This window comes from Buteo buteo, chromosome 3 (genome assembly GCF_964188355.1).
Source record: "Buteo buteo chromosome 3, bButBut1.hap1.1, whole genome shotgun sequence".
Lineage (NCBI taxonomy): Eukaryota > Metazoa > Chordata > Aves > Accipitriformes > Accipitridae > Buteo > Buteo buteo.
The window spans coordinates 63,426,554-63,441,669 of record NC_134173.1 but is presented as its reverse complement, the minus strand read 5'-3'; the positions used below and the strand labels follow the sequence as shown (position 1 = coordinate 63,441,669).

General features: G+C 43.3%; 1 protein-coding gene across 1 annotated transcript in view; it reads left to right on the top strand.

Moving 5' to 3' along the window:
- Window positions 1-14,739, top strand: part of EXT1 (exostosin glycosyltransferase 1) — a 181,438-nt gene extending 166,699 nt beyond the window's left edge. Inside the window, exons 5-11 of the mRNA XM_075023849.1 lie at window positions 1,390-1,522; window positions 2,859-2,977; window positions 3,714-3,809; window positions 6,549-6,638; window positions 10,354-10,514; window positions 11,511-11,682; window positions 14,236-14,739. Coding sequence (XP_074879950.1) covers window positions 1,390-1,522; window positions 2,859-2,977; window positions 3,714-3,809; window positions 6,549-6,638; window positions 10,354-10,514; window positions 11,511-11,682; window positions 14,236-14,421 — 957 coding nt within the window. The 3' untranslated portion in view covers window positions 14,422-14,739. The remainder of the gene's footprint in view (window positions 1-1,389; window positions 1,523-2,858; window positions 2,978-3,713; window positions 3,810-6,548; window positions 6,639-10,353; window positions 10,515-11,510; window positions 11,683-14,235) is intronic.
- Window positions 14,740-15,116: the final 377 nt, after the last annotated feature.

Sequence of the window (15,116 nt, the reverse complement as noted above, 5' to 3'; positions counted from 1 at the left end):
CGTGGCCAGCAGGTCGAGGGAGGTGATTCTGCCCCTCTACTCTGCTCTCGTGGACCCCACCTGCAGTACTGCCTCCAGCTCTGGAGCTCCGAACATAAGAAGGACATGGACCTGTTGGAGCGAGTCCAGAGGAAGGCCACAAAGATGATCAGAGGGCTGGGGCACCTCTCCTATGAGGACAGGCTGAGACAGTTGGGGTTGTTCAGCCTGGAGAAGAGAAGGCTCCAGGGAGACCTTATAGCAGCTTTCCAGTACCTAAAGGGGGCCTACAAGAAAGCCAGAGAGGGACTTTTTACAAGGGCAGGTAGGGATAGGACAAGGGATAATAGCTTTAAACTGAAAGAGGGTAGATTTAGGTTAGATGTAAGGAAGAAGTTCTTCACTGTGAAGGTGGTGAGGCAGTGGAACAGGTTGTCCAGAGAAGTTGTGAATGCCTCATCCCTGGAAGTGTTCAAGGCCAGGTTGGATGGGGCTTTGAGCAATCTGGTCTAGTGGAAGGTGTCCCTGCCTGGGGTGTCCCAGCCCTGGAGGCTGAATTTGTCCAGTTACAGCTTCCCACCACTGAATCTTGTTATGTCTTTGCAGCAAGTTTGAAAAAGATCCCATTGGTGTAAGAACCACTATGGTTCTTGCATACAGGCATCTGATGTGAAGTAACTGTAATTAGTTTTATAAATAAATATTAATTGTACAGCCTTGTTTCTTTTTTTTGTGGCTTGTGGTATACTAGACAATAAAGTAGATGACCTAGCTATCTGTTCTGACCTTAAAAATCTAGGAATCTATGTGGCTGTCTGCAGAGACAGACAGTAGTTGCCAGAAGATCTTTTTCTGTTTCATCCAACAAGGAACTGTTAGAGAACTGAGACGTGGAATCTGTGATGTATCTGAATGCTAATATCCCTTTATAATTAAGCAAAAAAGAATAATCAGTACAGCATGATTTGCTGAAAGTCTTTGTGGTTTTGAATGCTCTCATTATCTCAAAATAATACCTAGCTTTGTAATGCCATCCTCAAATAATTATTTTCTGTGAGTTCTGGGTAGTAAAACTGACAATGAACTAATCGAGCTTACAACTGCTAAGATACTCTAATAGACAAAATATTTGAATTGAAATACAAAATGCAATGAATTGCAAGGTCCCCGTGTCCAGAGAGACTAATGAGGTGCTCTGAAACCTATTGCACAAAGCCTGAGCTGCTGAAGTGGTGTCAAAATGTGCAGGTTCTGTGTCATTTTAAAAGAGATTAAGCAGGAATGTCTACTAATTTGTGTGCCTCAGCTTTTTGCAAAATGGGTGATGATTCCAGTCAGCTGGAGTCCCTGAAACTTCTACCAGTGACTATTACCATCTATTTAAAAATCATCACCTCTCTTGTTTTCCAGATTATTCAGGACAGAATATTTAAGCACATATCACGTAACAGCTTAATATGGAACAAACATCCTGGAGGGTTATTTGTACTGCCACAGTATTCCTCATATCTGGGAGATTTTCCTTACTACTATGCTAATCTTGGTAAGTAAATCCTTGCTATAATCTAGTGGTATTTGGAATTTCTAGTGGAAATTTGGAATTTGATCTTTGAGTAGCATGTGCCAAGTGACTTACCATTCATTTCTAGTTAATGATGCGTTTTGTTTATCCTGTCTCAATCTTCCCTGCCCACTGTAGACTGGAATGTCTCTGACTCAACATGCATCATGTGCCTCTCGCTTGCAAAGATTGTTTTAAAAAAATATATGTCCCTTCATACTTCTTAGTTACCAGTAATTAATGCCTGAGTTGCTGACCCATTTATGGCCCAAGGGGACATAAAAGGAATAGCTTTTTGTTTTCTTTGTTTATTTCTGCTTGGCAAATTGGAAAAGTGGTAATTTACCCATGACACTTGTTATTGGAGTGCATAGTTGGTATGGATTTATTCTCCATACTATGTGTCTTCATATGGATCCTACTAGAAGGAATGAATAGAGCTTAGGTTCATGGCTGTTTCCTGAAGCAGGGCTTAAACGATGAGTTCTGCAGGGGAATGTGCCTGCAGGCTGAAGTGATCCTGCTTTCCAGACTGCTGCTACTTTTGGCTCAGCCTGTGCCATCCCACTTGTGTGGATCTGTACTGCTCACCTGCTAAAAATTCACAGTTACCATGTTAAAAAGGGAGAAGAAGGTTTCTGTGGGAATTTTGATGAAAAATGACTATGACCCCACACAGATGAATTTAGATGAGATTGAGAGCAGTAATGAAGGGTAGACACCAGTAGGATTTGTTATTTCAGGCAGAAAAGGAAATCATAGCGAGACAAAAATATCAGAATGGAAGGCAAGGATGCAAGCAGAATTATCAGCTCAGGAGGTAATTGAAGATGCATGTGGATGGGGATTGACCCAGAAAGAGAAAAAATCTGACAGAGGCCGTAATGGAACTGAGGAAACTGAACAAGCTTCTGGAATTTGTGTAGATAATCTGTAGAAAACATCAAGCATCCAGAGCCAGGCAGCAAAACAGAGCTCGTGTCAAGAAAGACACTTGACTGAACAAACTAGATGTCAACGTTATCTGTAGGACAAACTGGATGAAAGAAAGAGATTGCAGGACATCTGTGGAAATAGTGAGTAAGAAAAGGCAGTAATTGTGTTGAAGTCAGGGATTTCAGAGGGTGTGGGAGTTAAAGGGAAGTGTGATCTTCTCTGAAGCATCTGGTATCTTAGTATCTGAGACGAAAGGAGATGGCCTAAAAAAACATGGCAAGGTTTGCATTAAGTGCAGATTATTTTTCCATCTCCAGAGTCCTTTAATCTGTACTAACTGGGGCAATATTGTCTTTACTGAACACATATCTCTTCACTTCAGGTCTGAAGCCTCTTTCCACATTCACTGCCGTTATCCACGCAGTAACTCCCCTGGTTTCCCAGTCGCAGCCTGTGCTGAAACTCCTGGTTGCTGTAGCGAAGTCCCAGTACTGTGCACAGGTAAGCAGCGCTGTTTGACTCTCAAATCACAATGGAGACAAAACTATTATCCCAGGAGTGAAGAGCCTACTGACTTCAGATCTTCTCAGTCCTGTTTCATCCCCCTGTTTCAATTCTGATGTTCTTTTCTCTGTGATTGCTACTGTCTGTGACCTGCGTGCATGGGAAACAAAAATTCTGAGTACAGTGGGAGTGGAATAGAGACAGTAACTAAACACCTTTGTTTCATGAGGCAGGTAAAATAATGACTGCACTTTAAAGATCAGGATTGCGTGTGCTGCAAACTGCAAAAGGAAGTCTGTGCCTCAAGAGCCCCTACGTGATCTTCCTTCCTCCTGCTGTGGCTCTTAGATTCAGCAGTGCCAGGATTTTGGCTTCTCTGAAAGGAACCCTGGGGAGTTCAGTAGGAGCACCCTCTTGCAGTGGAGTGTCACAAGTGGTTTAGCCTTTAATGAGAGCCAAAGTAAATCAGTGACATCCGTATGACCTGGCCGAGATGATAGAGACTTCTTGAGTTCCTGTCCAGCCTATATTTGCCTCAGAGGATGTATATTGTAAATAGTCAGGATGGGTGAAATTACTGTAGGAAGTGTTATTTTTATACAGATTTGTATCGTTGTTGTTGATTTTGAAATTCCTAACTGAATTTAACATTTCTGTCTGGAGATCTGAGTCCTTACGGTTTGGACTGCATTGCCACAAATGTCTCTGATCATGGTCCAATATTGTCTTTTAGATTATTGTTTTATGGAATTGTGATAAACCCCTCCCAGCCAAACACCGCTGGCCTGCCACTTCTGTGCCTGTCATAGTCATTGAAGGAGAGAGCAAGGTAGGTGGAGAGAAGCACGGTAAAAGATTGCCTATATTCTTCAGTGTGACCAGAATTTATTTTTCCAGCTGCTTTGGTGAAAGCTTTGTAGTTCCCAATGGTGTGACAGCTCCTTTCTATTCCTTGGCCTTTTGTACCAGCTTGGTCACAGATTCGTGTTTCATGCATGAGGCCCGTGCTCTCAGAAATCATCAGCATGGCAATTAATGCCATGAATCTGAGATTCACAGGTGGGACCCAGTTTTGAAATGTGGCCCTGAGAGTAGGTAGTGCTGACCCCATCTTTGGAGATTTCTGTCTCTCTGCAGGTGCATGAAAATAGTGATGCAGCGGGATTTGTTGAGTCTGAGCAATCAGATGCAAGACTTTGGGGTCAGCTGTGGACTCAAAGGCAGAGGAAGAGATGAAAATGAATGGTGTTAACTCACCTTTGAAAAGTACCTTCTCTCGTGGCCTTGTAGGGTACTGCTGCCAGTGATGTGATCCCACCACCAAAAAAAAAGAAGGGACAAGGGACACTTGCGTGGGAACAAAAACACCGTGTCATCTCTTGCTGTACAAAACACTTGTTTGTTTGCACTTCCACAAAGTCAAAACAGAAACTGCCTAGATGAGAAAAGAGGAATCCACACTGAAGTGGATGATGCCTTTCCAAATGCAGGCCTGAGAGAAGCAAGACTTTGTGCTTCTAGACTCTTAACTGAGACAGATTTGGGCTGGTCCCCTCTGCAATCTCTGTCACCTGGCTCTTGAGCTCTGTGTTTGCAAAGGGAACTTGTAGTTGCTTTGGCTCTACGATCCTATTTTGAATTTATAGTCCTGTCTTTGGTCTTTTCCCCCAGTCACCTTAACAAGGGGAAAGCAAGAGCCCTGCGAGGTTGGCAAGCTAACAGCTCTTGCCTTAGCTAGCCATGTAAACAGTATCAGGAGAGTTGCTGCAGGGCTGAGAAAGGCTGTAGTGATTTCTGAGCCTTTTGAACGTTGTGGGGTTTTTTATTTCTTTTTGGAAAACTTGCAGAGGTGAGATAGAGGAGAAAATCTCTGACCAGTTCTACAGTGTTTGTAGAAATTGGCCCCAGGCACTGTTTTGATTACAAATGAGTCTCCTGAGTACACAAAGGTGTGTTTATAGTGGACAGTCTCTTCCCTCTAATATCCCAACATATGCCAAATGGCTTCTTGCGTGGAAAAGCTGTTTGTTTGGACAAAGCTTGCAGAGCCAGAGCAGTGCGATTCAAAGGTTGCACAAAGGAACTGTTTTTAATCTTCAGACTTAACTGAAGCATACTGGCAGGCACAGTTACTCTGCACAGGTGATCCCAGAGGTCTGCCTTTACCTAACGTTCACTCTTCCCCATGAAATCAAGTTATATACATCACACCTATTTTACAAAAGGGAGATTTAGCTACAAAAACAAATACATGAGTAGTCCTGACTGTTGTACTATTTGACAATTTTATATGGTCTGTAAAAGAGCTGGGGTGAGAACGTGGGTCTCCTGCCGACCACTTGCTCTGCTTTGCCTTAGCATAAGCAAAGCAAAACCATCAACGCCTGCCAGATCACCTCCTCCTCACAGCCAGTGCCTCCCCAGACTGGGGCCATCATAGCGATGAAGGGATGCACTCCAGACAGACACTGTGAACATCCTGATTATGGAGGCAGAATTTTCTCTGGATTGAGGCATAGATTCCGAAGACTTGCTTCTAAACAGGTTGCAGGGGACACAGAAGTGACCATGTCCCTGTTTCCATACAGTGATTTCCTCTTACTGGGCCTGATTTTTGTAGTGTTTTCTTGGCATAATAAATTGGAAGAGAAGTCTATTAGCTAGCCAGGCTATTTTTCCTAGCAAATGAGGGAAACAAATAGTGTTGTGTCCTTGTTACTATTCATCAGTTCTCAAAAGGTGCTAATTAGTCTGCTAAAGAAACCATAAGGATTCTCATTTCTTGCTGTTATCTTTTTGATCCTGCTTTCCCATCTATTTCCTATTACTTTGAGAACTGTCCTGCCATAGTTTTTAAAAGCTTATTCTGCATATAGATTTTATATATATAGTTGTGTCATGTAAGAATGTGACTTTTAAAAATGCTACAGTACCAATATAATTCTTGATGCAGGTGAAGCTTGACTGATAGACATGTTCCTTACGATATCCTTGTTTTCTGATGGAAAATGTTGCACCACTTGGCAGCACCTGCCTGTGGATACAACAGTAATGCACAGAGATGGAGCTGTTCCACTTTACAGGGAAACCATCCTGGTAGCATAACGTCCTTCACACACAGCCTGGACTGCTTGGCTTCCCAGCTGCGTAACCTTATGAATGCTGCAAAGTCCTTCTCAGCTTTCATTATCTTTGATCCTCACACCCTGTAGGAGAGCAGAGGGACAGTCCTAGCTACCAGGGAAAATGTCCTCCCTAAAGAAGCTGTAGGTACGTGTAATTCTCAGTACAGAACATTGCAGTTTGTAACAAAAGGAAAACAGCTTGCTCCAAAGAGGGAGGTCTCTTCAGAAATTAATCCTCGGGTAGAAGGTGTAGGTTGACTGCTGGGTTGACAAAAATTACAGTCTTTCACTCTTGAGCTGAAGGGTCCTTTCCATCAGACAGAGATTTGTGATGTACCTCAGACAAGAGGAAATAAGAGTGAGGAATAAAATGGAGTATTTCCCTTGGGAATGAGTCCTTCAAGTGATTTTTTTCCTCCCCTTCCTGCCTTGGATACCCACAGGTTATGAGCAGTCGCTTCCTACCCTATGACAACATAGTGACAGATGCAGTGCTAAGCCTGGATGAGGACACCGTGCTTTCAACCACTGAGGTAAGGATCTCTGTTGTCTTGGGAGTCTGCTTGGCTCCTCAGCTCGGCATGATCACAGCAGATAGGCTCTTCTCTTGGCTTTGCCAGTGAGCAAATGTTACAAGATTTCCTGCTACGCTCCTCAGATTTAACGTGTTGCACTTGTTTCAGCAACCCTGCCACTGCCTGCCATCAGTGGAGCTTTTCGCCCTGGTTAATTGGCTCATCATTAGCATATGGTTCTTCCGTTCTTTATTATTTTAGTAACATAGCTGCAGGCGGGTGTAGGCAGCCAAGAGCAGTCAGTTTTAATACTCTGTTCTCACTTTTCTGATTGGGGTAGCTTTTTTTCCCCCCACGTTATCAGCAGGGTGTAGGTGGAGAAAGAAGGGGTGTCAGGAGCAGGGGACTGCTGTCGCTCCAAAATACAGCATTGCCACCCTAATGCAAGATTTCACTGAGGAATGCTTTCTCACCATTGTGTCGCCCCATAAAATTGGAGATCTTTGCTAGTTTAGGTGTTGCAGTGTTTGTGCCAAGAGCAAGATAGCGCTAAGAAAAGAAAAATACTGTAGAAAACCAATTTTTACAACTGGGATGAGTATTGATTTCTGGAACCTCTTCCTGAGAACCACAAGGGAAACTGATGACAGTTTATATAGAGTGCAATATTTGGGAAATACATTATTAATGATGGCCAGGGAATAGCTTGAAAAACTCAATTTTCTTTTGTTTCCCCCTTTTTTTCCCCATGTTCATGGCCATTCCCTTCTCCCCACTTCACCTTCATAGAAATGCTTTTTTGGCAGTGATGGGGAACTTTCAATGATGCTACCACTGCTTATATGTCAGTGAAGAAATGCCTAACATTAGTCATCAGTCACTGCTATATTCCCTAAGATGTTGCTGAATTTGTTCTAAATGGAGGAGATTGCAACCGCTCTTCTCCCCAGTACGGATTTGTTGTGCTGTGGTTAGACTGCTCCAGAAGGAGCCACAGTAGCCCTCTTCTGCTGCACAGGTGGAAGAAGTAGTTGGCATTGAACCTATTTGATACCAAGATTACACCTTGGTAGTTTCTGCTAGATGAGGAAGCATACGGCTGCTGCCAAAGCACTTGTGTGCAAAGCCCTGGACAGCCAAAAAAAACCAAAACCAATAAAAGGCTTTTATCTCAGGGCTGGAGTTCCGAAGCAGGTTGTTGCTCAGGATGAAGGGTCCTGTCTTAGCTGCCCTGGGGGCATGGTAAGACCTCTCAGGGACTTCATTGCACTGAGGTGGTATTTACAGCAATGCAGCTTGTGGAGTCTGTGAGGATTTGGGGCTTTGTTTTGTTTTGACTGGTATTTAGTCATCATCCAAATTTTGGAATCATTCAGGCTTCTGGAACGCATATGAAATAGTGTTTCTCATTTGGCTTGGCCATGTTTTACCCTAAACATTCTGAAACACAAATATTTGTTGTTGTGTGAGACAACATACACATTTCTTTGTGGCTTCTTCCCTCCTGTGAGCAGCTGTAGCCAATATTGCATGTTTGCACGGTGGGTATTGGCTCTACGAGCCCTGTGGCCCCTGTGCTGCAGAGAGAACCAGCTGGCCAGCTCTTGCTAGTGCTGGCCTTGCAGCTTTGCCATGTCTCTTCCAGGGTCAACAGCTCTTTTTGGTGGCTCTCTGTGAAGAGCTGGGGCCTTTCTGTTGCTTCGCTTCCCCCATCATACAGCATATGCAAAGAAACAGTGTGTTGAAACACTGACATGAAACGTGTGGTGTGAAACTTCCCTTGAAACTAGCTGCTCATGGGTGGTCGTTGTGGCAAAGCTTCAGGGCCCGGAAGAGGCAATTTAGAAACGTGGTCAAACACGATCATATTCCTGTTGAGAGGAGCAGTCACCAGGCAGATCCTCTGCTCTGTCCGGCTCTAGCATAGTAAAGGTTTTCCGTTCACAAAAGAACGGTGCATAATTGCTCTTGTGAGAGGAGCTGTTTCACATGCGCAGAGAGATGTTTGCATGGGAAGTAATTAGAGATCAGCACGGGTCAGAAGTGGTGCAGGGGTTTAAGAGACTGGCAGCCTGGTTGGCTTTTCCTGCTGATCAGCTGAGTCGTAATGCTGCTGGAAATTATATAGGATGAGAACTGTGTTGTTTTTTTTTAATAAATGGAGTTTTCTCTGAGGGTGGTTGCTTTAGTGCGTCTCCCTGGTACAAGGACAGACACTTGAAAGCACAAGTGAGGGCACTCAGTGCAGCTGCTTTATTATTTATTTAAGTTTGAGATTCTCAGACTTCTCTAAAGAAAACAGATGTCACGTTTTATGGGAAAGGTCTTTACAGGGAAAAAAAAAACCTTTAGTTCTTTCATGTGGTATTGATTTGGATGAGATCAGAACTATCACAACGGTAACTGGTTTGTGCACATTGTCTTTCTAGTTGGCCTCAGATTCCTTGAAACAACTTGAAAGAAAATAACCAGTCCCTAACTTTGTGTTCCAGTACATGTGTGACTCTTCTGTTTCATAAAAACACTTGTAAATGTGAGAAGTCTGACAGTAATCATACAAAATGTGACTGCTCTCAGAGCAGCTATTCTTTATCTAACCTCTACACCCTTGAATTTGGCTGGGTTCTTGGAAGGTTTTTCAAGCATTTTTGAGCAAAGTTTTACGTCCCCCTCGTACTGGAGGGAACTTGGTGTGCAGTGCAGAAACAAAGCCCTCATTTTCTTGTGTTTGACTGGTACAACTAGAATTGTCTTTAACTCTTTTTAAAATTTAGGTCTAGCTTGAGCTGCAAAGTCTAACTTGAAGTGGAGGGACTGCCAACCAACTTTACAGTGACAAAAATCTTTCCATATGTATTTTTACCAAACTCCTTTCAAATACAGTGCTGACAAGCCTTCTGCAAATTACCTTAATCATCCCTTTCCTAGTGTCACTAGGAATTGTTTGGTGGCATCCTGGGGTAGCAATGTCCTGTCACCTTTTCAATCCTCAGAGATTTGAGTTATTAAAATAGTTAGAGTGAGACAATAAAATAAAAAACCACTATTGGCAGCATTTGACATCTTGTGGCTCATGCACTGTCAAGGATTTTTCTTAAAGTATAGGCTTATAAAACCATTTAACTACACGGGAATCTTATCTTCCTCTTTATTAAGCTATATGTTTAACCCTCTTGATCATATAGACAGTCTTAAAAGTATGACTTACATGGTCCTCAAAGGCTGAAAATGGATGGAAAATGTAAAAGGACTCTGCATTGATTGCCTGTTTTAATCTTACTGAGCCACCCTTATAATTTAAGGTTTGACTTCCGATTTTCCAAGCTTTGTGTTAACAGTAATGAAATGGTAGGTGAGATGCACAAAGATGTGCAAAAGGTGCAGTTTACCACATAGCTATTACCACTCTATATTGCATCTAAGTATAAATACATGCACCTACACCCATTCTTTCTGTAACTTGAAAAGGTTTGATATGTAAAGGGCAAGCTTGAAAATGTTAATGTAATGCTGTGATGCTCTAGACTCCCTTTAACAGGAACCATTAAAATGTGCATAATTATAGGGCAAAATGTCAAGCAGTCAGTTTAATTTACTGATGAATACATAGAATTAATGTTTTGCAACAGTTCGAAGATTTTGAATTATGAATTAGTGGCAAGGTAATATTTTGTTTTGTTGACATTTGTTGAAACAGTTTCAGTATTCATTTGGCCTGTGCCTTTGTCTGCAGGTGGATTTTGCCTTTACAGTTTGGCAGAGTTTTCCAGAGAGGATTGTAGGGTACCCTGCTCGCAGTCACTTCTGGGACAACACTAAGGAGAGGTGGGGGTATACCTCCAAATGGACTAATGACTATTCCATGGTATTGACAGGAGCTGCTATTTACCACAAGTAAGAACTGAAAGCATCTGCTGTCCTCCTTCTGTATGAAACAAAATAGTAAGCAGGGGGGAGGGGGGAATGAAGAACATTCTTCCGGGGAGGGGAAAAACTGGAAAGATAATAAATGGGTCTGCTTTTTATGGGGTAATAATTTAAGTTCTTGGTTTAGCTCTGGGGATCTGGTAATCATTATTGCGCTTGTTGGGTCTCTTTGAAGTCACTTGTATTTTGAGGCAGTCGGACTGCTCTTTTTAACATCAGGAATTACACACTTCAAAGAGTTCCCGAATTCATTAAGCTGTTCGGCTGAATGGCCTGTAGCACAGCAGAAAGGAGGTTACTTCCAGACCAGCTCTGGGTATGTGTTAGCTGACAGCTGCAGACTGCAAAGTCTTCTGGCTACTCTAGAAATATAGTACAGTGGGCATGTCACAGATCAGCATATTGCAGCATGTTGAAGAAAACCTCTGTTGTTAGGACTTCAGCAGGCCAAAGACCTCTCTCAATTTTAGGAGAAGGTCAGCAAATTCTGGAGTATCTAATCCATGTCACTGCAAAGGAGAAGACAGGCCATAGGGGTTGATATAGGCCCAAAGGAGAATAATTTCAACAATACGGACAGTAGTGGGCCGGTTTAATAGAGTTCTCTCCAACTGAACAGTTTCGAAAGAGAAGGTGGAGGATGAATTCATCAAAGTTGTCTATCAGATCATAGCCATGTGGTGCTCTTTTTACTACTCCTCCATTATCTTGACACTCAGGTCTGCATTATTTCTTTCAACCCAGTTACAAAAAATGGTTTGTTTCTCCATTAGCATTATTTACTGTCTTGATGAGATACTGATTTGTTCTCCCTTCTTGTTGGAGGATGAGACCGAAGAAAGGAAGTGGTATATCCAGAGTTGAGTACAAAACTTGTGTCTCAACTGAGCTAGAAATTTCCTGGAGTTTGTAGTCCCTGAAACCCCAGTGACTTGTATTAATAACGCTGCTGTTGGTTTCCAGATATTATCACTACCTGTACACTCATTACCTGCCTGCCAGCTTAAAGAATATGGTGGACCAACTGGCCAATTGTGAGGACATTCTAATGAATTTTTTGGTGTCAGCTGTGACAAAATTGCCTCCAATCAAAGTAACACAGAAAAAACAGTATAAGGAGACCATGATGGGACAGGTATGTATCCACAGCACGTTTTAGCAGTTGGGATATGTTGCTAATATAACAGTTTGACTTCTAGGTTAGGCTTACAGAGTGATACAACTCTATTTTTTTGCAGTTTTTAGTTTAGCGGAACTGTAAATAGACTTTAGATATGCTTATTATAATGAAGGAAAATCCAAAAGAAGAAATGGCAAACATCTACTGTAGATGACAGCATCTCTTCATAGTTTTCTCACACAGTGTTATTCATGGTGATCCCAAACTCATGGAACTGATGATTGTGGTGACCGAATTTCAGTTACACTCCAGTTTTCTAATTAAATATTCTAGACCTAAGACCTAGTCATGGAATGCTAGAAGCAGAAGTAAATTCTAGAAGCGTTTTCTATTTTTAATTATTATTAATGAATATAATGTACCAGGCCATCCTTGTGCTATTTTAAAGTATATAGTGTGGTTTGAACACTGACATCAGACTGTCACAGCAGAGGTAATTTGTGATATTCAAGTGGTTTTTCCCATGAGGAACATTTCATCTAATGGTGACACCATCACTCACTAGCAGCCATGAAATGCATGCTTTAGAGCCTCTTCCAGCTACTGGGTAAGCACTCTGTCATTGCAGAAATGGATATACCTTCTAGTAACAGGGATACATGGTAACCTGGGGGCACTTTTCCTTCTGCCCTGTGTGAGTGATGGGAGGAATAGCATGTCCTGCAAGACCTGCATGTCCTAAACAACCTCCCATCTGTGCTGCCACAGTGTCTGTAATCTGCACTACAAACAGTACCAGGATTACTAGGGAGCAGGAGAAAGAAGGGGCCCTCTATTTTACCTCTATATTTTTTTCTATTAGCATTACTTGGATTTTTGACTGGGGAGTGGCTGTGCCAGTTTGTAGACTCCCTTATGTGTAACAGTAGTTCAGCAATTCTGACTCATCTGGGTACCCAGGAGACCTTCTATGAACAAGAAGGTACCATTCAGAAAGTACCTATTGCTTCGAGCTTGAGCTTCACCTCTCCACAGGGCCATGGTCTGGCTGTTTGGCAAAGTCTGAACATTCATTTTTCTTCTTATAGCGCAGGTGACTTGAGTCAGCCATGAGCTATAACTCTGTCCTAGAGACAAGTTGTTCCTGCAGCTTTGGGAAATGTAATGGACCATGTTCATAATTCCTTGAAAGACAAATAAAAAATTAACATAACCTCAATGTTGTGACAGAGATAAATAGTCGTATGGAAATTCACTGTTAATGGCCAGAATGTCTGCTATAATCCTCTAGCAACAAGCTTTTGCTTGCTCTTTAGTGGCTCGGTATAATCAAGAGTCTGTAATCAATGCACATTATAACCTACCACTTGGGCTAAAATGGACAGGCCTTGGACAAAGATCAAGTCTGATAACACATTCATTTGGCAAGTTCCTGACTTTATCAGTGTCTTCATGTTTTAATTAACATACTTTGAGTTTATGAATTTGTATTTGTTTTTAAAGTATAGTGGAAACATGACTGCTATAGAGAGATTCATGAGAAGCGGCACAAAAAAACCTTAGGTTCTCAGCATTCATACTTTATCTTAAATAATAGTTTTATTAAGTTTATACATGTAGTTTAGGTGCGGATAGAGAAAAATAACTGCTTCCAAGCTGTTAGGGTCTTATTTTTCCAGAGGTGCTGAGTTTCAATGGACTTTCAGAGGAATTACAGCTGCCGTGAACTTTGGAAAATCAGGCCACGGTATTTTGCACGTACGCATGCAAAGACTGTGGTCTTTTCCTCGGATCAGAGTTTAACGTGATGTAATGTGGAACTTCAGTTAGTTTTCTTGATCCAAAAGACAGTAGTGTCTTAGGCACTGGCCTTAGCCGGTGGGATTCCTGGAAGCACCCTGCTTTTCCCTGCAGGACATCTACATGCCTGAGTAATGCCAAGCACATAAGGGCTTCTGCTGAGCTCAGTTACAAGCTAGTTGAAATCACTTGTGTATAAATTTCTGCAGATCTGGACTGCAAAAGAGCGTTTTTGACCCGAGAAACTGTAATAATTGCAGCGTGTTTTCCTCCTACAGCTGAAGGCCGTGGGCAGCAGCTGGCCTGTGCTTGGATGTGCACCTCTGGTGGAAAGCAGTGGCCTTCTTGTCTTTCCCGGTGTTTTTTAAGGATTTGTTCCATCTCTGAAATAGCTTGAGGGTTTGAAATAAAGAGTGAGAGATGGGGTGAAGTAGTGTGCTGGCAGGCTTTGGGAGGCCTGCTCACGGGTGTCGTGCTGCGGGTCAGGCTGGCTCATGGTTGCACTCAGGTCACCACACTGCACTGCCCTCAGCGCTGTTTTGAAAGTCAGGGGTGGCCGGCTCGCCATCCCTGTCTCCCGCTGCGGGCAGAGTGTCCTTCCCCTTGCCTGAACCCCCCGCCGAGCAGATTTCAGCTACCTCAGAGCCGCGCACTGACGCCTCGGCCCTGCTCTGCAGCATGGCGCTAGCCCAGCCGCGGCGGCCGCCCCTTCCCGCCATTTTGTTGCGTCACGGCCGACGCCTGACTTCTGCTCTCCTCTCCACACAGACGTCCCGGGCCTCGCGCTGGGCCGACCCCGACCACTTCGCCCAGCGGCAGAGCTGCATGAACACTTTCGCCAGCTGGTTTGGCTATATGCCGCTGATCCACTCTCAGATGAGGCTCGACCCCGTCCTCTTTAAAGACCAGGTCTCCATCCTGAGGAAGAAGTACCGAGACATTGAACGACTCTGAGGAGCGCTGCCGAGGGGGCCGAGCCGCCCCTGCCCCGCGCGGCCGCCGGCGCGTGGAGCCAGACTGTGCCGCCGACAGCGAGCGCCCGACCCCGGCGAGCGGCGTCCCGGCGCCGGGGCTGCGCTGCTCCGGACTGCGTCGGACCGCCCGGCAGGCTTCTGTCGCTCAAGACTAGGTCGTGTACAGTTTCATTATGGAACATTAAATAATTATTTTTGAAATGATTGCTATGCAGGTTTAAACTTTTTTAATGATCAAAAAAAAAACTATTAAAAACAGAGTTCTTTCTTTAATCAAAATTGTGTTGGTTGTGAATATTTCAAAGCTGCCGTTTCTTTCTTTCATGCATTTGATTGTCAATGCAATTTTCATTCATTTTCCCCTGCAAAGTTAAATGCTTGAATCTCACAGGGAGAAAATGCAGCAGGTTCAGAAACAAACTGAGCAGAAGCAGGACAGAGCTGAAGTATTAACGTTTCTCATTTACTGCTGACTTTTTAATTTTTTTTCTCAGTTTTTCCCAAGCCGGTAGCGGCCACTCCTTTGGACGGATGGAAAACTGGAGAAGCCCCAACGAGCCAGACAACGAGCGTAGATTTTTCTGGTTGGGGACCCCATTTTTAAAGGCAATCAGCCTTGCCTTGAGGGGAGAAAGGAACATTACTGCCGAGGAGCAAACCGGTGACATGGAGCAC